This window comes from Blennius ocellaris (assembly GCF_963422515.1).
Source record: "Blennius ocellaris genome assembly, chromosome: 7".
Taxonomy (NCBI): Eukaryota; Metazoa; Chordata; class Actinopteri; order Blenniiformes; family Blenniidae; genus Blennius; species Blennius ocellaris.
In genome coordinates this window covers 10,231,313-10,256,226 of record NC_137656.1, presented here as the reverse complement: position 1 = coordinate 10,256,226, position 24,914 = coordinate 10,231,313, and the positions used below count along the sequence as shown (strand labels likewise).

The following is a 24,914-nucleotide window of genomic DNA, read 5'->3' as shown; positions in this document are numbered from 1 at the left end:
GTTCTCATGCCGGCTTTAAGTGATGTCAAGGTCGACTGAGGTACATTTTTCAGACTACACATCGGGTGCAAATGGCTTTTTTCTGTGTGAGGATTATTGAGGGGCAGCCTGGACACTTGGCACCGATGTAAGAACAAACACTGTTTCTACCCCTTCAAAGCTGACATACAGTCACATTCAGACCTGTTTACTTCCCCTCCTCCAACACAATTCTCATTTAACGCAGAGTTATAAAACAATCCAAAAAAAGGGAAGAAAGAAAAATGCATACCCACTCATTGTTTCATAGATTTAGGGTCTAATATCTGGGGTAGAGCACTCGTTGAATCTGTCCATCGGCTTTATTAACGTCCAGCCACTTTCCACACTGGAAGATGGTTGTGACCGAGTTGGCAGTGTTGGTCACCTCAACACACTCTAAAAACCAGCCACAGTTGGAGCCACTGGTGTCGTGCTCCACCTTGACCCTCAGCAGCTCGCCGAGGTCGAGCATCTCCAGAACAAAGCGGTCCGTTTGCCCTCGCTCGAAAAGGTTGCGGAACCTCTGCCGCAGATGGCGAGTGCCCGAGTCGCCGTTGACGCCATAGATGGTGATGAATACGTTGGCGTCCGTGCCCGCCCCTTTGACGTCCCCGGTGATGATGATGATCTCATACTTGACAGGGACCAGGTTGCGGACTTTGCTCGCGAAGCTTTCGACCGACTTGTAGCACTCAAACGTCTGGAACTGGTCCTTTTTGGCTGCCAGGGGGATTTGTCCATCGCAATGGAAGAAATACCTAAACAGGAGAGAGAAATCAACACATTCAATGTTGAATACATTGTATATAGTGTTTAGTAGGTTGTGTGGGATTCCACTTACTTGTTTCCCAGCTCCTTCTCTGTCACCACCACCTCCATCACATGCCAGAAAGCTTCACTCTTCACCTTCTTGCCGTCTTTTGTTATGTGACCGAGGCAGATCCCGGCAATCTCCCCCAAGTGCTTGGACGAAAACTCAAACGTGTCAGTGGCACCACTGTAAAGCATCGGAATAAAGAAAGTTTCAGTCACTAGCAGGGTTTGTGTGAGGTTTCTGAACAGTGAACAGGTGACTTGAGTGGTCTCTCTGAGAGTTTCGTCTCTGCACCTCATGGGATTATATCTCTCGAGAGCAGAGACGTGGAGAACAGAAAGTGAGGCGACAAGATCAAAAGAGGGTAGAGAAACAAAACATGTGAAAGAGAAGAGATTATGTAAGACTCGGGGCACAAGCCTCTGGAGTCTCTTTGAAGACCTTACCATAAGAACTTCTTCTTCTTATTTTCCAGAACAAACTCTTTGGAGCGGGCTTTCCTCCCTTCCAAAACGATCCAAGCATTTTCCGAGGTGGAGGCGTCGTCTGTGTTAGCAGTTGTTGTGGCAATTTCGTATTCTGTGACGAAGCAGAGGGCCAGAATTTGTCACACTGCAATCATTTCACATCTGGCAAATGGTTGCAATTAGCTGTAAGTAATTCATCTCCGACAGCTGCACAGGTTATAATTATGTCTGCAAACGTCCATTCATACTGACTCGTTTTGTCACTGAGGTCTATAGCGTCATTGTTGGCACAAGCCAGCTCCCTCATAATCTGCCCGTCGTCTTCATTTTTAGCCAACCAGCGGTCGCAGGGGAACCTGAAAGTCTGGTCCATGGCCTCATCTTTCACATCGATGTAGTCCAGGTGCCAGCCGGCAGCAGGGCCTGCTCACGGAGACAGAAAACTAAATCCACTGAGACACAACACATTTACATGTTTTTCAAGTTATGTCCATTAAATTCACAAGAAACATTTTTATTTTGAGAAATTTAATTTATTTATTCAATCAAAGAAGAAGCCATGAAGGTCATAAAATGAACAAATGTGTGGAAAAGCTCCCCCTTTCTTCACCTTTGTTGTCATGCCAAACTCTGACTTTGGACAATTCGCCAAGACTGAGCAAGTCAGGGAATCGAAATACGTCCTTCACTTTTCGCTCAAATTTGTTCCTGTTGGTGCTCTCTTTCAGAGGAAGAGTCCCTGTGTCTCCGTACTCCCCAAACAGTATCAGAAACACATTAGTGTCTGTGCCAGCGCCTGTAACATCACACAAATTGGCGGTTTGCCACAGATAATCCATCCGTATAAATGTCATTGTAAACACGTTATGTTTCCTTTTGTATTTGGAAGAAGCTCAACCAAGAGGCACAACAAACAAAATAATTTCAATTAACATAGTTTCTACATGCTATTGGACTCTTCAAGACTCAAATAACAGTTTAGTTTTAACCTTTACGCCCACCTTAGACTTAATCCTTATTTTTGAGGGACCTCAGAGCACAAATTCGAACAGATTTCTCAACTAAACTATTGAAAAGTCATGCACCGCACCTCCGACATCACTGGTCTGGACTTGGATGATGTAAGTCGTTTTCTCCACCATTTCCTCGTCGTCCACAACGGCTGCGAGTTCGCACACCTTCGTCCTCTTTTGACCTTTGGTTTTGGACAGCCAGTCCTCGTAGGTGAACAGATACATGTCCTCCGTGGTCAGGTTCCTCATTAGCATCTAAATGTTTTGATTAAATGAGGAGTTTGAGTACGTGGGAGCAGTCCATGGTTTAACACAAACATATCGACATGGGGAACTTATTAAAAATATTTCTCCAACACATGTACGTATAACCTTTCATTTCATGTGTGTCTTCACTATATAAAACATTATGCAGCCATACCAAGCATAAGTACAAACAAAAACATTGCTCCTGCTTTCAGCTGTTTGGAGACCAATTCATTGCTTTATAGCATATTTATTTCAATTACAACTTTCTAAGTTTAGCTGTAGATAATCTAAAGCACCAAACCGCAGAGATATTTATTGTCTGGAAAAAGAGAGCTGTGTTTACAATTTAGCAGTAAAATATAACTAAACTGGATCTTGAGGTGGCAGAATCCAGAGATACTTTTGATAGCGCCGTTCAAACATGGTGCATCATTCACATTAAAATTTATGACCCTGCCGGCGCTGCCATCAGTGCCTATAATCTCTGTTATCGCCGATTTGCATTTCAGTCCCAGCAGTGTGTTTGTTACCCTGTCAAGAAACCAATCAGGGCGACTGCCGCTGCCGTCGATCCGAACTCTGATTTTCTTTAGAGGAGCAATATCATCGATCTCCAGGCTGAAAGTGTCTTCTTGACCTCTTTCAAACCTGCACAGAACAATATGCATGATTCAATTGGCTTTTGAAAACATCTGAATGGGTATCCTGACGAAAGAGTTTGTCCCATTTGCACAAACGAATATTGCTTTGAGAGTTTGATCAGCCGAAATGGCTCCTCTTTTTTAATAAGTACATAGCCAGCATTGCCAGCGTGACTCAGTTTAAAGTATGGAATCAGTTAAACAGCTTCCCTAATTGTGAACACTGTTAACAGCATGTCTCAAGCTCAGTGATTTACACTCCTCAGAAACGCACATTAACCTTTCAGGGAGAGACTATTTATTTGGTGTGAGTTGTGACGTGCACTTTTATTTATACATCCCGTCACAATTTTCATTTGTAACTATATGAGATTTGATGATGTGGTGCTTCGAGATGCTGATCATATTTGTGATCAGTTGAGTCAAACCTGAGCTGCCAGCGGTTGTGAGACTTTACACGTATGTTCTCCCTCCACACATAACCTTTTGTCACACTATGCTGCAGTTTTCACATCAATGCTGGACTTCCTGTGAGTCACATGAAATGACGCGAGGAGAGCTGCAAAAATAACTTTTTCACATAATATACCTTTATTTTTGATTCTCTAATGAATTCAAATGACCTGCGCCCACTAATGCCTTATGTATTACACTTGCGCTGTGCGTGCATGCATATGCGTATGTGCTCCCTCAATGGAAAAAGAAATCTCAATCCAAGCTGAAGTCAAAAGTTGACAGCTTTGATTAACCAGGTATCAATCCATTCAATTCCATGTAATTCAAACAATTAAATACTCCTTCATTAATCCAGTCCATTCCGAACATCGGCGGGCTGACTCCACTGACCTGTCCTCATTTTTAGGCAGCAGCATTTCCTCAGTGCACCCGTTGGCTCCGTACACGGTCAGGAAAATGTTGGTGTCAGTCCCTGCACACTGAGTGTCACCTGTGACAACTGTGACTGTATATACAACCTGAAACATACAGTCGGTAATACAGACACAGATAGTGGGAACTCTGCCTTTATGTAACAGGTTCACTGAATGTTTGCTAGACATCATATTTTCGTGCGGTGACTCACTTTGCGGCTGATGTTGATGGTGCTGGAGTCCAGCACATTGAACAGTCTGGCAGTCAGACCATCTCCCCTGTCTTTAGCCAGCCAGCACTTACATGGAAAGATGTACTTGATACCTTTGGTTGGCACGGCAACCGACAGCTCATCCACCAGCCAGCAGCTCTCTGGTGTGACACCGTTATGGCCGAGCTGAGGAAGAGACAAGGCAGGAATGAGAAAGCAGACAAGAGAGAGAGAGGGGGGGGGGGGGGGGGGGAGAGAATACAGGAAGAAGGTAGAAGTGGGGATTTGATTTTGTTTGATCTGGCACCAGCAGGCACAACTATGATTAATTATTACCGAGGTAGCATGGCTATATTTGAATTTTAAGCGTCAGTGCGTGAGAGGAGGAAGCAGATAGGAGACACATTCACAGATTCAGCCACAGACACAGTCAAAGATTCTCACTTCCACCCTCTTGATCTCTCCTACGTCAGTTCCGTAGCACACAAAGTGCTCCATCGTGCCAGCTGGGAAGGATTCCTTTCCCTCCGGGAGGTCCAGCCAAAGCCGGTCTGTCTCCACGTCGTTAGCGCCGATGATGATAACATAGACCCTGGCCGTGGTGCTGGCATCGCGGTCAATCCCCGTGGACAGGGTGAAGTGATAGGGAATGACTGAACGAGAGAGAGGGATCGCTTTTAGTTCCATTTAAAGTTCAGTTTTAAGTCTTCTTTCAAGCTCACACTTCAAATGAGACATGTCAGCCATCTTTAACCTGAGTGTGCTTTACTGAGCAACTTTAAAGCGAGACTGAAGCAACTTTAAGAAGTATGTTAAGAAGAATTGGTTTGATCTGTTGGGAATTTCTTAATTTTTTCCATTAAGTAGTGCATGAAATGAAAAGGTTTTTTTTCTATCTTTTATTTATTTTTTCATTTGAATAACAAGATTTTACATGTTAAATGAATTTAGCAGGTTGTTGTGGGAAAATATTATAAACCAAATGGTTTGTAGTTTGGGGGGGGGGTCATAATTAGGTCAACATCTCACATATTTTAAATTGTTTCAACATATCTAATTGTGAATACATGTTGAGAATCTGAAAGGTTCCCGAAGCACATTGCTCTCATCTTACCCGCCTTCAGCTTTGAGAAACAAGAGTATGGGCTTACTTGGACCCTCTTCGACAACTGCCACCTTCTTCTTCTTTTTCTTCTTGTTGGCATTCCTGTCCAGTCCCAGTTTGGCCTGAGCGATCTTCTTGGTATATGGGTCAGTGCTTCTTTCACCCTCATAATCCTGAACAGGACAGTTGAAACATTTCTCACCACACCCAATATCAATCTATCCCTCCAACATAACTGTGCTGCTCCCACAAACCTTTACGTAGAAAGTCCTCTCTATTCTTTTGTCCTCTTTCTTAATTGAGAGCCAGCGCTCACAGAGGAACATGTACACCTCCTCTGTTTCCACATCCAGCACCTCCACCTGGTCCAGGTACCAGTCGGCCCCGACCATGGAGTTGTCGTGACGAATGCGGATCTTAAACACCTGCCCCAGGTCCACGGCCTCTATTGTGAACTTGTCCACCTTAGAAGGCAAAAGAGAAATGAGGCGATTTCAACACTTTGGAAATACTGGGATTTAATATCCCACATCTTTCCATACATACCTCTCCTCTCTCAAACTTGTTCTTGTTGGTCTCAGATTTGGCCAGTTTGCGCTCCCCGGTGTCTCCCAGGTCGCCACAGATCGTGAGAAAAACGTTGGCATCAGTTCCCGCCCCGTACATATCACCTGTCCGCACAGACACCTTGTACGTGTGAACTGTGAGGGAAGAAAAACTGTGCTGTGAACTGTTTGCTTGCTTACAGTCTGTAATTTTGTGCAATTGAACCACATTATGGAGAGAAAGCAGACCTCTGGCTATGGAGTGGTATTTCTCTGCTCAGTTAGTGCAGCAAAATGTAAATTTCTACAGTAAAAATTTACTGCATGTAATTAAAAACTCAATTAAGATCCATTGAGCAGAGCAGAGCCGAGCAGAGCAGTAGGTTAAGATGATAACTTTGTGTGGGTTCGTCACTATAAGCAACACTTTTTAAATATATTGATGAATAGTTCTCTCATACAATTATACAATGAATTATGTTAACTGCATGCAAGAATGTGACATTCTTTGTTTGCATGTTGTGATATTTTATTGGACCAGGTGCTAGTTTAGAGTAATCTAATTACAGTTATTATATACCAAAGTTTCAAATCAAATTTCAAGCCAAGTTTTATTTTCAGGTCTAATGTAAAGCAGGACATGATATTGTGTGATAACAAGTGATGTTTTTGTCCATAATGAGTGCACCCTCTTTGTCAAAATTAAACCAGGAAAGACAGATGAATAGTATTTAAGGGTTACTTGCAGCCAAAGTGAGTGTAATCAGTAACACTCCAGCACTGAAGCCAGGGTCAACCTACTTTCCAGAGCGTCCTCCACCTCAGTTTCAGTCGTTTTTAGTGTCCCATCCCTGAGGAGTTTCTGTGTGATGATTTCCGAGGGGACCAGCTCCCTCACAATCTCCCCATCATCCTCAGACTTGGCCAGCCAACACTCGCAGGGTAAGATGGTCGTCTCTGAACCCTGCCATTAAACACAGACGAATCCCCAGCCCGAGCCTCATAGTGAGGGAAAAGTATCTCTATCTGACTGTGAGAGCCAAAAGATGCTGAATTATTAACCATCAACGAGAGCAGAAGCTCTTAAATGATGCGCTCCATTACGTAGGTGGCTCTCAAGCGGATTTTTTTTTTTTTTTTAACTACCTTTCCTTTCCTGAGCTGACGCCTGATCTCCACTCTGTCGAGGTGCCATCCGGGGTTGGTGCCTCTGTTGTCATGTCCTATCCGGATTTTCTCCAGAACATCGCCAATGTCCTCCAGCTGTGAAAAACAAAACAGCTCGCGGTCAACAGCAGCCACAGTTTTAAAGGAGGTATGGATGGAAAAGACTCACCTCCACGATGAACATGTCCTCGGCTCCTCTCTCAAAGTACAGACGCCGCTCTCTCTTATTGACGCACAGGTGTTTCTGCTGCGTGCACATGCCTTTACTCCCATACAGAACGATAAACACGTCTGCATCCGTTCCTGCTGCAAACACATCGCTGGTGTAGATCTTTATCTCGTAAGGCACAACTAGAAAAATCAGAAAGTCAGAAAGTGCCATAATGTATCTCTCACACTGACTGGAGCTACTCAAATAAACACACAGTGGCATGAACACAACTACACGTTAATATTTTATGTGAATAAAAAGAAAATCCTAAATATTGAGACATTTCAATGGTGTCAGCCTGTAGGAATGTTGTCACATTTGATGATTGATGTTTTCCAAATGAGCACAGTAGGGAAGATAATACTTTTTTTGATGTTGGGAGAATGCCTTTAATTCTATTGATCAGATTTTGAATATCTGTAAGTTATAATGTAATCATATTTCATAAAATGTATATTTCATATTACTAATTTGATTGATTTTTATCAATTAATTCTTATAATTCATCATCATGAGCAGTCCAATGTAAAGTGATACATTTCCTGTCTGTCATTTCACATTATAACAAGTAATATTCCGTTTAAGTTTTTAAAATTCATTTTTAAATACAAAAATAGGATATAAAAAAGCAAATCAACAAGCAATTGCATCATTTTTTATTTTCACTATTCCATGAGTGAGATATTCATTGAAAAAAGCAGGAAACTGAAACTGCAAAATAAGACTACTTTGACAACCTGACACAGTATACTTTACTACCTTTCACTGCTAATCCACCCACACTTTTACTAGAGCAAAGATTTTCCACAAAGAAAACACTTTCACAAGACATTTTGTCCATCAGTTCTTGCTACTTCTACTAATACATTCAGTCCTCCTTTGCCAAGTCACTCACATGGCGTGTAGAATTCCGTCTGGAGTTCAGCTGGATAAAGATCCCTCACTATGGCACCGTCGTCCTCGCCTTTATCAAGCCAGCGGCCACATGGGAAGCGCATTCGCTGACCCTGCGAGGGGGCGTCTATCTCCACCCAGTCCAGGAACCAACCAGGGGAACCTCCTGGAGACAGATGGGGCGTGAGAGTTTTTCTCCAGAGTATTTATTTATTTTTTTTTTTTTTACTGTCAGTATTTCCTTATCTTTCGGGTATTACCCCACCTGAGTTGTCATGGCCAATTCGAAGCTTCTCAAGATCGCCCAAGTCGACGGCCTCCACTGTGAACTCATTAATCATCCCATGTTCAAACTTGTTCTTGTAGTTTTTGCAAGCCTTTAGATTGATGAGTCCTGTGAATGGTGTGGCAAACTTATATTACATAGTATCAAGAATCTATCACAGAACTACATTATGTCAGGCTGTGGAGGAATTATACCTGTGTTGTCATTTTCACCGAACAGTATGGCAAACACATTTGCATCCGTTCCAGCATATTCTTTCTCTCCAGTTTTCAATTTAAGAGTATATGTGGTAGACATGGCTGTAACATAAATGGAACAAGCCATTACTTTAACTCTCTTTCAGTTTACATTAATATATCGCCTCATTAAAGTCTAACATAATTCACTGATTTCTCTCGTTGACCAAATATGACAGTACATTTCTGCTCGAGCCCCAGTGTGGCCCCTGTCCCCTCGTCATCCTCGTCCTTCCTCATGAAGGCCTCGTCCACTGGAACCAGCTCTCTCGCTATCTGCCCGTCATCTTCATCCACTGCCAGCCAGCGGTTACAGGGGAAATAGTATCTATGGACACAGGAAATTCCTTTGATCAGCACTGTTACTTAAAGATAGCGTGTTATTACATCACTAGCAAATATATCAACAAATGAATCATTAAGTCAAACAGCAAGAGGATCTTTCTTCTCTGATTAAACTGCCGAGCATTTCCCCTGCAAATGCTTCACCTACGTTGTGTCTTCCGTCGTGTCCACTATTTCCACCCGATCCAGGTACCAAGCAGAGTAAGGATCACTGTTGTCATGTCGGATACGCAGCTTCTTCAGAGGGCCCAAGTCAATAGCTGTCATAATGAAAACATCCTCCTGCAAAATACAACACACGCTGATACGGGCAGGGTGCCACTTGTGATGAAAGCAGAACGGGGGATGTTTTCAACAAGGGTGGCCATGTGGGAGGAACAGATAAAAAGGAAAGGAAAGCAGCTAAAAAAAAATAAACTGAGCAAAGGGTAAAAATAATAACAATACATGCAATGGTGCAATGCAGACCAAATAAGATGCAAGACCATTATAACTGTGATTGGTGCGTACAGATATAGCTTTCAAAAGCTTTTCAACTCAAAGGCTCCAACTACTACCCATCAACAAATGTCATTTCTTGTCTACGATAATTGTCTGGCCAACCAAACTGCATTGCTTGGTGAGATGAAATGAATGCTGAATGTTAATCAGGGTTTATTGTTTAGGTTTCTTTTCTGACTCACGAGAGGTCACTTCGATTTTAAAGTTTTGAAACATTTATTTGATCTACTTTTTATGTTCTGCAATAATTGCATTGGATATTGTTAGTTTAAAATCTCAATCTTTTTTTTTTTTAAATATCCCTTTTAAGCCGTTACAAATGCAGCAAGGCTAAAATGTAGAGTCTCAACTGCCAAATACTTTCTCACCCAAAAGTTCAATTCATTATTAGTTCTGGAAAGTTTGTTTTAAAACACATGATTTGTTTAACCAGGTATAGATTTCAGGTTGTGAGAAGAAATGGCTTATACAGAACTTCATGGTGGTTTTTGTGACGAGCTCCATCTAGTTAGAGAAAAAAAAAAACCTCCTCTAAAACTATTTGGGCTTTTGTTACGTGGTTAAATAATATTTAGACAAGAGAATTTAATACTGACAATCAGTGCTTTACTATATATTTTTTAAGTTTTTGTTTACATTTTTCTGGGGTTGTTTGGCTTTCTGCCATTACATACTTTGAATAAAATATATTTTCAAAGTTTCATTTAATCAACAAAACTATTCTGATGTTGGTCTTTCATATTATTATTTATTCACTGATTTACTGTCAAGTTGCCAAGTCCTTTGTGGCTTTTTTTTTCTTTCCGTGAGCTACCAACGAGCCTGGCGGTCAGTGGGCCTCAGTTTAGTGGTCGCACTAAGCCAGGTGTAATGTAGTGATGAATAATTGACAGGTGTGGATAAAGTAATGAGTAAAAGTAGGGCAGGTTCAATGCCACTCTGGAGTCCTTGGAGCTCCTTTCAGTCACAGCTGGCTCGCCTGCAGGAGAGCTTGTAACCCAACCAGAGAACACTCCTGCCCACACCTCGGACCGCGGCTCGGGTTGCGCAGATCGATCTTTGACTAACTGCCGGCTAATTTTCAGCGAATTAGCCATCCAGGAAAGAGTGTGAATGTCTCAATTATTGTATGACTCTCAGCCGGTGTCATTTAAACAATGTACTTTTACGAATCACCCAACATCTTTCTAACTTCACAGCTCATGCAATCTGGATCGGTCCTCACAGTTTGGTCTCTTTTTGTTTAACTCGTCATACCTGCTTCCGCTCAAATTTGTTGATGTTGTCGGAATTCTTTAGGTAGCGCTCGCCTGTGTCTCCGTTTTCCCCATAAATATTAATGTAGACGTTGGCATCGGTCCCAGCTCCCAGCATGTCACCAGTGAAGACACACACTTCATAAGTGTTGACTGGAAGACAACAGACGGGATGAATTGCCAGCATGCAGTGTCACTATTAATATTTAAATGAAGACTATATCCAAATTGTATGCAAACAAATTGATAAATATTCACATACAGTCCAGAGTCGAAAGCAGAACTTCCAGTCGGAGTAAAATGAGCTCATTTCCTCACTGAACACGTTGTATTTCTTAAACTTTCCTGTCTGGCTGACGTCACGATATCATAATGTGCAACGTTCCTGAGAACTCTACTCAGCTCATGCATGATATTCTTCTCGAGTACTTTATGCAGGCGCAGGTCATTTGAATTCAATGCAGGGATGGTGGATTCACCCAGTGACCATACAAATGAATGCAGTGGGAGGAATACACTTAATGACTTAATGAAAATCTTAAGGACTGTAACTTCAATGTGCTCCAGGGAGCATTGGCAAGAATAATGTTACTGTTTTTATAGATTTCATGTTAATGGATTTTTATTGAAGTAACCGTCATTTTAATGTACAGTTTTATATACTCTATATAGCCTACAACAATGTATAATCATTGCATAAAGAAAAACTTCTATTAGCTGAAACTGGTTTTTGTGAATGCTGAGATCTCCAGCTGTTCACTGCCCAAAGAAATTCATGATGCATTTTGAAGTACTCAGATATTCAACTCTTCCCTCTCACCAAGCTTTTTTTTAATTTTTTAATTTTTTTTATAATGTTTTACCTTCCAGTTCCTCTTCTCCATCAGGCAGTAGCTCGACCACCAGCTCGCCATCCTCCTCTCCGCCAGCCAGCCAGCGCGAGCAAGGGAAATGATATGTCAGCACCACCTCCTGCATCTCCTCTCCACCCTCTTCATCCTCATCTTCCTCATCTTTCTTCTTTTTCTTCTTCTTCTTCTTGTCCTCCTTCTTCTTCTCCTTGGGCACCATGGCCATGATGAGGTGTTTCACGTCGACGGTGTCCAGAAACCATCCCGATCCAATCCCAGAGCCGTCGTGACCAATGCGTATCTTGAAGATCTTCCCGACATCTTTGGCCTCAATCTGGGGAACAAACAACGTTTCAAACACTTTCATTATCCCGTTTCAACTTGCACTTTTTAGAGGTGCTCACTGTTCAACCTGTAGCTCCGATACCTTGAATATCTCTGTGGTGTTCCTCTCAAAGTTGTTGGACCTGCTTTCAAGAGTGATAACCTCTGTCTTGCCTTTCTTTCCATAAATCTGCGTGAACACTCTGGCATTGGTGCCGGCAAAAGTGACGTCCCCAGTCACCACGGTCACCTCATAGTTAATCACTGCAGAAGAAAAGTCACAGGACACATACTGTAGCATTATTAGCTGCACGACATCACTTTATTAACTATACACAGCGGTGGCAAGTAAAAGTCAATAAAGCATCTGGACTTTTCTACTGTTTTTAGGGGTCTGAAACTCACTTGAGTAATGTTTTACTCTTTCTTTCCACCTCCAAACACAAATATCGGACGTTTTGCTGCTTACGTCCTCGCAACTACTTCGTTTCTTGTTTTTGGATTTAATCACATAATGATTCAGTGTGACAGTACAAGAATCAAAGCAGCTGACGGTAACATTTATCAATACTGAAGCCAAGAACTTGAGGAATTAACAAATGATTGAATTACATTAACAATGGTTGAATAACAAGATTTTGTGTTTCCACTTCAGAAAAAGTATTTTCAAAATTAAAACTTTGAATGGAATTTATATTGGTTTGTAGAAAATCCAGTCAGGATGTCACAGTGTGTGTTTGTGTGTGTGTGTGTGTGTGTGTGTGTGTGTGTGTGTGTGTGTGTGTGTGTGTGTGTGTGTGTGTGTGTGTGTGTGTGTGTGTGTGTGTGTGTGTGTGTGTGTGTGTGTGTGTGTGGGCACACATACTGCTCATATATAGAGTCTGGAGAAGATGAAAGAATGTAAGTATTTGACTTTAAAAACCCAAAAAGCATGTGTTGCCTACTTTGTTCCATTTCCAAGATCTCGCTCGGATAAAGTTCCACCTCTGTCTTGCCGTCAGCCTCGTCTTCATCCAGCCAGCGGTGACTGGGGAACATGTAATGGCTTCCATGGACTGGAACAATGATCTGAACACTGTCCAAGAACCAGCCGGCCCGCATGCCTATGTTGGTGTGGCCAATCATCAGACGGTTGATCTAAAAATTATTAAACAGATTAGATCTCAGATGTCAAAAAATTCAACATGAAATATTAATTATTCATGTAAAACTGATGAAATGTCATGTATTCTATTACTAGTGTACTTTTGTTGCTTGGTCACAGATTCTGTAAAAGTTTTCAAAACTCCAACTTTATGTGAAGTTATAATCTTAAAAATACACTATTTCTAATTGCTTCGGTAGAAAAAAAAGTGATATTCATCACACAGTTCATCCACAGTATCTCTACATCGCATGTTGATAAAATCTTTGATCCCAAATTAACTGAAGAACTAATCGCTGACTGTGCATCCTGAGTTAAATTACACCAAAAGCTTCTTATAGCAAGCTGTCAACATCAAACGGGAGAACCTGTCCAATATCAAAGGTTTCCACGGTGAAGATGTCAACACGGCCCGTCTCAAAGTAGTTCCCCAGGTTGTTGGCAGAGACCACCAGCATCATCTTGCTCGTGTCGCCTTTCTCGCCGTACAGCTTGACAAACACGTTGGAGTCTGAGCTGCCCCCGGGGATGTTTCCTGTCTTCACTGCGATGTGATAGCTGATGTCTGTCAGACGTGGCGGAGACACAAATGGAAGTGTCAGGGTTGAGTTTAAAAGCTCAATAAAATAGAATTTTCTCTCACTTACTGTAAAGACGCTGTCCGTCAGAGAACGACACCAACTCTCGAACAATCTGTCCATCATCCTCATTGCGATCCAGCCACCTGGAGAGCATATTGTCAATAAACCTATCTTATACATATCAATAAAAGTTAGTCATGAACAGTCACTTTTTGTGAAGTTAGTGAGTTTCTTGGTTTTCAACAATACAGCACATGCAGTGGTGTAATTGCAGTGTTGCTTTTGTTGCATTAACTGAATTTCCGGTTCTGTGTGGGTCAGTCTGATGATTGATTCACTCATCAAGTTCATTAGACGTTACGTAGATTAAAGAACATGCTCTGTAATCTAGATTGTACCACAGGTAGTGTGAATATAGGAGAGTGTCAGTGTTATTGAACAAAATGCTATGTTAAATGTTATTTAACTGTCACTGTTCAGGAATAATGATCCGCCCCTTCTCCAGTAAACAGCAGTTTAGTGAAATATAAATTGCTTAAGAATTCTTATACAATAATATTGCAAAATTTGATGGTTGCAAATTGACTGGACAGAGTGAGACTGCAGCTCTGCAGCTCTACAACTGTTTCTCTGACAAAAGTAATGAGTAACACAACCTGCTACAAACCAGTAATGATGAATGCATTGCTAATTTCATGACGCATGATCACTTAATTGTGCATTAATTCCATATTTAGACAACATAATATTGCATAATAGTGATACATGAAACAAAAGAAATCCCCTCAAGTGAACAGCCTTTCTGTTCAGTTTAGAGAGGTCACCATTGATCAGATGCAGCCAAGAAGCCTCTCAACATCTACTACACATTTCTCCTGCAGGCAAATTCACTACAACAGCAGAAGACCATATCTGGATCTATTCCTGTCAGGCAGGAAGAGAAATTTGAAGCCGCATGGGGTACAAGTTTGTCAGAACTGTACAGCTAAAGAAAAAAAAAAAAACACACTGTGGCCTTGACTGACATGTCTTTTTATCTGTTGAAGCTGCAGATGGTGCACTCAGGATTTGGCATCAGCAGCATGAATCTATGGACCAAATGGCACCAAGCAGCCACGTGCCAACAGTGTAGACTGCTGCTGCCACAGCAGAAATATATGGGAAATGTTGGCTTTACGAAATACTGTAAAACACCTGTGTAACGTGGAGCCACAGCTGATAAAAATGAGGAAAAATCTGGATTTGTGAAAATGAAATGATGGAGTTGAAGCTGCCTAGACTTGGTGTAGCTTTAGAAGGATTAAAGATACTTGCATATCAAATAAGCACTTATTATGCACTAACACTGAAACCAATGCACCTGTTGCAGGGGAACTCCGCGGCCTGGGCCTCAGCTTGTCCCTCTTCTCTTACGATCACTTTGTCTAAAAACCAGCCGCAGCCTCCACCTTTGCCATCGTGTCCAATTCTCACCCGGCGAATCTGCCCGATGGTTACTGCCTCAATTATAAACTCATCCAACTGGAATGACAAAATAAACCATTAACATGCAGACATTTACCAAATATTCAATGTGAAAAGGGTTTGAAGCATTTCTGCTGTGAATGGAGTAACACACATTAAAAAAAAGAAAGAAACTCCATTAAGGCTTAATTTCAGAGTTTCAGGGTTAAAATAAAGGGACGAGGATTCCTCAGTTATTTCAAGGAGATAAAGCTCTGCTCATTCTCCCTGAGGTTTTGACTAATATTGATTTGACTGTACCCACATTTCCTTTCTCAAACTTGTTGACATTGTTTTTGCAGTTGACCAGCTCGCGGTCTCCAGTGTCCCCCAGGTCTCCAATCAGATTGAGAAAAACAGAAGCGTCTGTGCCACTGCCGCCGACAGTCCCCGTGCACACAGTCACTCTGTATTTGACCACTGAAGAACAGAACAATGCCAGAACTCACACCGCCGTTGGTTTTCTTTGAAGCACATTCTGGCTGCTTTGGGCATTTTACATACGTGGCAGAGGCTCGGCAATCAGGTCTCCAGTGGCGGTTAACTCCCTCACAACCTCGTTATCATCCTCATTCGTATCCAGCCACCGCTCACAGGGAAATGTATACTTCTCCTTCGTTAAGGTCTTCATCAATGTGGCCTGTTATTGAGTGGAGATGATGCTGGTGAGTTTGCTTGCTTTGAACAATAATCAATGTGCTGTGCTTCATTAGATTTTATTTTAATTGCAGGTACTACAATAATTCTTAAGCTTATATAAAAGTGTATAAATCACAGACCTTTTTACGGTTATGACATAATTATATCTGCGGCTTAGGAGCCTGAGCTATTTAATTACCCCATTTATATACTATGCCCATCAATATACACATTTATAGACTCAATAATTAAATACGAGTCATTATTTTTGAAATGTATGTGCTGTAGCATCACGGTGTCCTACTTAAATTGATTCATCAGCATGTATGAGAAGATTTAAGAAACTGTCACCTTGCTGAGATGCCACCCGGCAAAAGGATTCCTCTTTTCATGCCAGATGCGAAGCTTGGTAATTTTCCCCAAATCTGGCAGTTCCACCTGCAAGTTGACAGCAGGATTGAACTAGTTAATGACAAGGCCTCCTGTTATGCCTTCTATATATCAGAATGAAATATAAGCTGCTTACCATGAATCTGTCCACCTGTCCCTGTTCAAAATTGTCCGTTTTGTTCTCCAGCCTGATTTCGTCGGACTTTCCCTTCTCTCCGAACAGCTGGAAGGAGATTTCTGCGTCGGTTCCTGCGCCAGGCAGGTCTGACGTCCAGATCCACAGGGACCAGGGGTGCTCTGTGGACAAACACATCACTGTTTGTGTTTCTGGTCAACAATTTTTTTATAAAGTTTCTCTTATTGTGCCCATACACAAGTTGGTGCAGAAACAGATTGCGCTATTGACTTTTAATTTGGTCGCATGCAAAGTCATTGTAAAGACTTCTGTGTTTTATTTGCACTCTCGATGTCGACAGGAAGATACTTGAAGTATTTTCAGCTAAGTTTGATTTATTGTTAAGTTCTGGCTCCTGTGACTAAAGTGGTGAAACTGGCTGTATTTCAACCTTCAATTCTGTCTTCAAACACACCATTGGACAGGACAGATAATCAAATGTCGCACCCGATGGTGCGAGTATCCTAACAATCTCAAACATAAATACATTATAAATTTGACATATAAAGGACTTTGTGTGTTTCTGTCACTGGGTTGTCAGTGAGTGGGCGTTCCCTTGTTTTCGTCTTCTAGGCCTATTACACGCCTGTATTAATACCAAATACTACAGCTTTAGAACAGCACTCCAAACTGCAAATAGAGCATCTGCTGTTGAACTAAAGTGGATTTGGACTCTTCCTAAATGTGTTCTCGCGAAGTACTTAAAATATAGCCCTAAGGGGTGCCCAGGCCGACTTTAATAAGCATATTTCTCACACTTGTGCCCACGAGAAGCCTCAAGTTTACTGTTGGTAACAGGAGGATCCAGAGCAGATCTGCTTTGTCACCATTTTGGGAGACTTTAAAATGACATTCTTGCTTGTTAAAAAGTCTTCACTGGACACAGATCGATCATAATGAAGTGATTGCTGTGGACATGGGATTGATATGAAACCAGCTAGTGGGGGAATATTAACTGTACAGGTTTATAGGGACAGAAATACCTGAGCCATGCCGTATATGCTCATAGGCCACAAAGTTAGGATTGAACATAACAGTAGTTGTCATTCATGGCTCTCAAACAAAATTATATTGGGCTTCATTTCACAAGCCATCACATGAGGTACACTGAAGACAGACTGCCTGCTGAGTCATTATGCAAATATGTGATACATGTGAGAGATTTTATAATTTCTTTGCTTTGTGTTTCAGGCAGTGAAAGTGGAAACAGCAGCATTCAGTGTGGCAGCACACTCGTCACAATTATTGACATTCAACTCACTCTTCTGTCTCTTCTGCCTGAGTGAGACCATCTCATAGAGCTCTCTCTCTATCAGCCCATCTCCCTCCTTCTCATCCAGCCATTTACTGCAGGGGAAGGTCTGCTCGATGCCTGTGAATGGACAATACACCACCACCTGCAAAACCGCAGACGCCACCCCCCACCCACCCCCCCAAAACAAACCCCCATCAATTCCACTGAGCCATTTTGGAGAAAATTGCCAGACTGCAGTGTTTGGATGCTCACACGCATATCAATGCACCTTCTCACAGTACCACCCGGCGCTGAGGCCTCCGTTGTCGTGTCCGATGGAGACTCGACTGAGGGGACTGAGCAGCGCAGCGGTCTCGACATTAAAGATGTCCGTCAGGCTCCGCTCAAACTTTCCACCTTCCAAAAACACCTGGATCAAAAGGAAATAGTGGTTCGTTGGCACACACGCATATTTAATTTGAGTCATTTCATTAACAGGAAACATTATCAAGGACACTTGATCGTATTATATGTTTGATTTTGCTGCTGATGTTGGTTTGATTCCGGAATCCTGTGCCTTGTGTCGGTCGCTCAAGTTAACTGCAGTGTCTTTATCGACTCAGCTTCCTACAAATAGAAACTAATGACTGCCGTGCTGCTCTCATTACTTTCTAAATTGAATGTGAGCGGACGTCTCTGCTGCTGTTATCTTCTCATTACCTTTCCACTGTTCTTCATGCCTTTCGTGCCATGCATCACAATGTGGATTTTGGAGTTGGTCCCAGCACCTCGGATGTTTCCTGTCACAATCTGGACATTGTACACAATACCTGTTGGGTACAGTTACATGTCAGGCTATCAGAGGCAATGCCAGAGGCTCACCATGGTTCACAGTACACCCATACTGCAAAGGAGCGGAGAAGAAACCGGATCGCTCCCATTTAAACGGCTGTATTCCGACCCCAGAATGAATCGTTACACCGCAGACATTCTGATAAACTTCATCTGCAGCTCGTATTAAACATTGAAATTAATGAGCCAGAAAATGTTTTGAAATTAACGTGTTTTTCTCGCCAGTATTACATTCTCCAACATTACTATATGTGACAGTTTCATTTTTCAAAGCTTAGGGATACATTTCTGTTTTTCCAGCCTCACCTGTGGGTTGGCTCCCGCCCACTAACACATCCCTTTGAATCTTCCCGTCGTCCTCATCAATAGCAAACCAACGGTTGATGGGGAACTCGTACATTAGTTTGTTTCCCAGGTCATCCACAACCACCTGTATGAAAAGAAAAACATATTCAGACAGTATTCCTGAGCGTAATCCAGGATATGGTTCCAGTCATTTTATTGCACCATTTATGGTTATTTCAACATGTTTTATTTTTTAGTTTATAGTACAGTGTAATGTTAGATTTTAGCACAAGACATTTTGTACCCTACAGTTCCTCAAGGATCAAGGCCAGTCAGGTTATTCTATTCCCCTCCTGAGTTTATCATTTCAATAATTTTGAGTCCTTGAAACTCTGTCCTCTTTATACATATTTTTTTTTTTTCAAATGTATAATGCTACCATAAATTGTATTAATTGTGTTTTTGGCATTCTGTTGAATTCACGAGTGACATATACTAATTATAATTTGATAGTCCAATGTGTTCAGTGTAGGAATGGTGATTACATTTGGTATAGGAGCTTAAACAGGTTGCAGCAGGATGAAAAACAAGCTCACATATTTTTTTTCTTAAAACACAGCTCACTCACAAACATGTCTCAGTGTAATAAACTTTGATGGGACCCCATGAGGAATGCCAATGCCACTGTTGCTGCCACTGTTGATCCGGTGCAGTCTGTGCTGTAGGAACCAACAAATATAACAACTCATCTGCCTGTTGTAAGACAATCCCTTAATGGGCCACGGTTTCCCTTTACACAGAGTGTAGAATGACAATGTGTGCGTGCATGTGTCTGTTTGAGTGACTGGCTCCCTCAGCTGAGGTGCACTGTACGTGTTGGAGCAGCTGGGATGCCGGTCTCAGTTGAAAAGACTGGCAGGAAACACAAAGGTTATGTGTCTTAAATACCACAGCACTTTCATTTTAAACACAGGAGGACAAATTCCTCCTGGACAAGCTTGAATCACATTGTGGCCCCCGGCCACCAAAACTCTCAAGTCTGCTTTTGTCATAATTTTGGATTTTTGGGAGAGTTGAATGCCCGACTCTGTAACTTTTCTCAAAATGGACTGTATAATTCCACATGGCTGCTCTTGTACTAATTAAATACTTTTAGATCTACTACAGTCTGCAACTATGATTGTAATGATTTATCACTAAAGCTGGTTTTCATTTTGAAAGAATCACAATTGCCTCTGAAGCTCTCCAGACACCTCCAGGGGAGACCCAGACTGAAACCACACCAAACCCTGCTTCTGTGCAATAACTGTTTCTGAAGTAGCATCGTATCAGGCATGGACAATATGTTTGTTAGTTTCTTACCTTGTCTACAAACCACCCTGCTGAGGAGCCTTTGTTATTATGACCAATGGTGACCTTCCTAATTTTGCCTAAATTCGGTGCCTCAATGGTAAACTTGTCCTCAGTTCCTTTTTCAAAGTTATCTTTGTCATTGTCAAGTCGTCTCTCCCCTGAAATGAAAAAAAAAAGCAAACTGTAACAAACACACTATAATTAAGGTGCACATAATTAAAACTGACATTTCAGTTGTGGAAAATGTGTTTTTCTACATTTGTGACACGTCCTGCGGTCTGACTTACCTGTGTCTCCAAACTCTCCGAATATATTGATAAAGACATCTGCATCTGTTCCACTGCCTTTTACATCTGCTGTGAAAACACTCACAACATACTTATTATCTGGAAAACAACGATCAAATGTTTAAACATCATTAAAAGAAACCCTTTCAATGTAAACCAGGGTCCAGTACGTCTCATGCACCCCCTTTCTATCTTTAGAGGGTGGCATCAGTAACATGACAATAAATAATCTTTAAACACAAATTCAAATGCTCTCCTTTGTTTAAGTCTAGTGCAGGATGTTTAATCTTTCATTTAATTGCTTTATGCAAAATCAGAACAAGCTGAAATTTACAAAGAAAAATAAATGGAATTTCAACAATGCCTGTTAAGTCCTTTAATCGAAGCATTTTGAAGCTTGCATGCATGTTTTGGCATATCCTCCCTCATAGGAGGGATAATACTTAAAAAAAAAAGATCCCAAACAAACAGATCTCTAGCTTTTGGGTTTCAGTGTTGCTCCATAGCCACGACTCACTTAAATCACTAAATCGCTGGTATACATCAATGACCGACAACAATAATTTTCAGTGCTTTTGGCCCAGAGGTCAAATGTTTGACCCCCTTCAATGATAATGATGAGCAGTTTCTAATATTTTAGCCAGTTTGAGCCAATACTTTTGTTTCAGAATCTCCTATCCGTGGGTACGTACATTTTGGAATGTCCATGGGGTCCATGCTGCCGAGCAGGTCCCTGACAAAAAGTCCATCTCCTTCCACCTTACTGAGCCAGTTGTTACAAGCAAAGTAGAACCTCAGGTGAGGTCGAATCACATCTGTAACCACAACTCTGTCCAGAAACCAGCTGGCACTCAAACCTGTGTTGTCGTGCTCAATCCTAAAGCAACAGAGCAAAAAAGCAATGAATTACATTCACTTTCTTTCGGAAAACAATCCAGGAAACCAACGTATATTTGAGCCAAGTCAACAGTAAACAATCAATACCAACCATGAAGATGCCTCACATTTGAGGCAAATAACATACTGACTGAAATGATTCCATTCAAAGGTTCATAGGATGAAATGCTTCCATTTGAACATACCTGATCTTTTTCAGAGCGCCGATATTGTGAGTTCTGATTCTGAACACGTCTGTTTTGGCTCTTTCGAATGCTGTGCGACTCCTGAAATCACAGTACGGTGACTGAACTTTATCTGAACCAAACAGGCAAAGTAGATCAATGGTTTGCAGTCCTGTTTCTGAAAGAAAAAAAAAAAACCTGTGTCCTGGATATTTTCTATGTTTCCCTTTTTTGATATTTGTAATTTATATGATTTGGTCATGATCTTTCCCTGCAGATCATCATGCTGGACCATCCCATAAATCAGATACTGCCTATAGAACGAAGCCAAGTAAAAGTGAAATGGAAGAGTCCCGTGTCAAGACTGAAAAACACTGATCGAGACAACAAAACACAGTATTTCACAAACACATGAAGCTCATGATGAAACAAATGCGTTGCACTCTTTTGACACATTCGCATGCCATGCAGATCGATTCACATCAAAATCACAGCACAAGGCGAGCAGTCATTCACTCACAAGTTTTAGGGGGTAAATACCTTTTTTCTGTGCTGTTGAAGGAGGAAGAAAACACCGTTTAGAAGAGGTTTGAAAATGGAAGGAAGCATGAAGTCTCAGTGAAGTAAAGTTAGTAGGGCTCTGACGCATGCAACGTGGTTTATGTTACATGTCTGCACTTTACTACTTTACAGGTGAGCTTGCATATCATTTTGTTTACTGTTTTAAGGGAACTTACTTGCTAGCCAGGTGGACTTTAGGAGTTATACCGTATTCGCCGAATAGAGTGACAAACACGTTGGCATCGGTTCCAGCTCCTCTCTCATCACCAGTGATGGTCACCACCTCATACACTGGGAAGCATTGTTGTGGTAAAGAGCGTGATCACACCAGGAGAAACTGACAACAGGGAACTATAGCACACATATGACTAAGAAATAAACGTTATTGCAATGAAACGTAAAATGACACAAGAAAGCGTGCTCCTGCAGATCAGCTTGATCTTAAAAAAGATTCATATTTAGAAGACCCACATTGGAAGCTTAGGTTTACCAATTACATCCAGCTCTGGAGTGACCACTTTACACAAATAATGGATCAAGCATTGGCAGTGCTAAGGTTTAGGGTGAGCGTTAAGACTAGGGTTAGGCCGCAAGCATTGGTCGATCGTGCAGTACCAAGGGTCAGGGTAATGCAAACAAATAACCGATCCATTATTTGTGCTGCGCGATCTGTAGATGCCTCAAATTGCCCCAGTTTACACTATCATTGTGTGCCTGTCACATTCAAAATGATAGTACAGTCATTGAGCTAAAATCAGTTTGCGCATAATTTCCATTAGTTGTGGATGTTTGTTGGCATTTCATATAAAGCAGTTTTTGCGGTGCATGTTTACACTGTAAAGCAGAAACATGCCTTGAACATTAGTTTACAATGTTTTCCTCCCCGATTCCCTTTCAGAAAAGCTCCAGATCCCCTCTAAAATCTCTGATTTGGCAAAATACTGCAAACTCGAGCAGGAGCCTTTCAAGTGAAATCACTGGCTAGTTATTATATATATTTATTGACGTGTATTAATTAAATGGAAACATTCTCAGAGGAGGCAAAGCTTCAGCCACCCCGGGGTCTCCAGTACAGCCACCAAGAGGGTCCTGGTCCTGCTTTACAGGGACTTCAATTATTTATGAGGCTTGGTCAGGACAGATGACTTGTTGGTTCCAAGAAAGAACAAATGACTGGATGACTGAAGCTAGTTATCACTACTGTATCACACAGTATCTCTCCTTTCTTTTGAAAAGGTTTGTAACCAAGACACGAGCCTAAAGACATGTTCAAAATGTCTCTTACATGACCAGTGATTTATTTGATTGCTCTCTAATCAACTGATCTGAAAACATTATCCATATTGTTTTCCTTTCATGATATCAAAGTAACTGCTCACACAGGGATTCAATGGCTAAGATCTGGAATTACATTCAATTTGTTTCCTATATGAGGTATCAGTAACAAAAAGGATGCGAGGAGTAATGAGATGGATGTGAAATCAGTCTGTATAAGGTGTTGTGAGTGACAGGTGTCTTCTACCAGGAGGTACACTCACGATACATGGGTAGTACATCTCTGCGTGTCGTGTTTCCATGAACATTAAACTAAAGCACGGATGCGTGACTCCTTCGAGCCACTCAGACTCCCGTAACTGAAATCAACGATTCACCTCTTCTCTGGGTGTCAAATGTCCCTCCTTAAGACACATGATCATCAATTTCTCCATGAAATAATCACATACTATGATTAAACAATATGGCCGTCCTATAAAAGACAGATATTTATGCTTTCTTCGTCTTTATACTTGTAGACTGTACAGTCTACAATGGTTTACCTTTCTTTTTGTGATATTCATCTTCGTAGTTCTCCACTTTTTCTGGTTCGTAGTTGCGCAGCTCCTTCTCGTACAGCTCAACATAGTTTTCAATCTTTTTCTTTTTGCCTTTCGTCTTCTTAGTGTCGTCGTCACTGTCGCCCTTCACTGAACCTTTCTTCTTCTTTTCTTTCTTTTTCTTCTTCCCCTCCTCCTCATCCCCAGCTGAAGGGTCGTCCTCTTTCTCCGAGTCCTTTTTGGATTTCTTATCCTTGCCCATCTTGTCTTTGACTGATGCTTTCTTGGAGCCTTTCTTCGTGATCTCAATCACATCCGGGAGATTCTCTCCTCTCTTTTTAGTTTTGGAGTCATTATTGTTGTATTCGTTGTCTGTATTATCTGATTCCTTGCTCAGCTCATCGTCACTCTCCTTTTCGTCTTTCTCTTTCTTCTTTTTCTTCCTCTTGACCTTTTCTTGATCCCTTCCTTTCTTCCTGGTGTTCTTCACTTCAGGTTCTGATGTGTCAGAGTTGAATGGCTCTTCCTCAGTGTCCTTCAACTTCTTCTTCTTCTTCTTAAGACTCTCCGTATCTTTTGACTCACTCACCTGCTTACTTTTCTTCTTGGTCTTTGGTTCCTGATCCTCTAAGTCTTCGTCATCCACAGCTTCAGTTTCCTCCTCTGCTCTCTGTCTTGTTTTTTTCTTTTTTGTGGGCATCTTTAATTTATTTACTACCTTGTAACCGTAACCGATTTCTGCGGGATCCTGTGAAACTTGATTAAACTGACCTGCTAACTGCAGAGGAGTGACCTGCTGGCAGGACAAGTCCGAGCCGACGGACTGCTGTTTTGTGGCCGGCCGGGGAAGCCCCTCTCTCCTGGTAATCCTGACCTCCAACTGCAGCAGATGCTCTGACCTCATTAGAAATGATAATAGGTCACCTGACGTAAGGAGGAAACCCTAGGTTACTGGAAAGCTGCAGAAAAAAACAAGCAAACGACAAAACGCTTTCCTCAAACTGGGGACAAAACCCAAATGGGACAAA

General features: G+C 41.7%; 1 protein-coding gene across 1 annotated transcript; it reads right to left on the bottom strand.

Annotated features, from left to right (window-relative positions):
• Window positions 1-298: 298 nt before the first annotated feature.
• Window positions 299-24,586, bottom strand: loxhd1b (lipoxygenase homology PLAT domains 1b; the record flags this gene model as incomplete). Its single annotated transcript, XM_080499512.1, has 43 exons — window positions 299-779; window positions 863-1,018; window positions 1,282-1,414; window positions 1,555-1,725; window positions 1,913-2,098; window positions 2,393-2,570; window positions 3,095-3,212; window positions 4,052-4,179; window positions 4,287-4,472; window positions 4,731-4,939; window positions 5,438-5,564; window positions 5,646-5,855; window positions 5,938-6,092; window positions 6,738-6,900; window positions 7,083-7,199; window positions 7,273-7,454; window positions 8,210-8,374; window positions 8,474-8,602; window positions 8,689-8,793; window positions 8,913-9,058; window positions 9,224-9,357; window positions 10,834-10,985; window positions 11,696-12,017; window positions 12,111-12,271; window positions 12,952-13,144; window positions 13,520-13,716; window positions 13,799-13,875; window positions 15,093-15,253; window positions 15,501-15,655; window positions 15,740-15,875; window positions 16,226-16,312; window positions 16,401-16,561; window positions 17,701-17,836; window positions 17,963-18,103; window positions 18,394-18,503; window positions 18,832-18,955; window positions 20,173-20,321; window positions 20,451-20,549; window positions 21,143-21,327; window positions 21,533-21,613; window positions 22,052-22,063; window positions 22,249-22,363; window positions 23,890-24,586. The coding sequence occupies 43 exons, from the start codon at window positions 24,584-24,586 to the stop codon at window positions 299-301; spliced, it is 7,230 nt and encodes a 2,409-aa protein (XP_080355638.1).
• Between the last annotated feature and the right edge of the window lie 328 nt (window positions 24,587-24,914).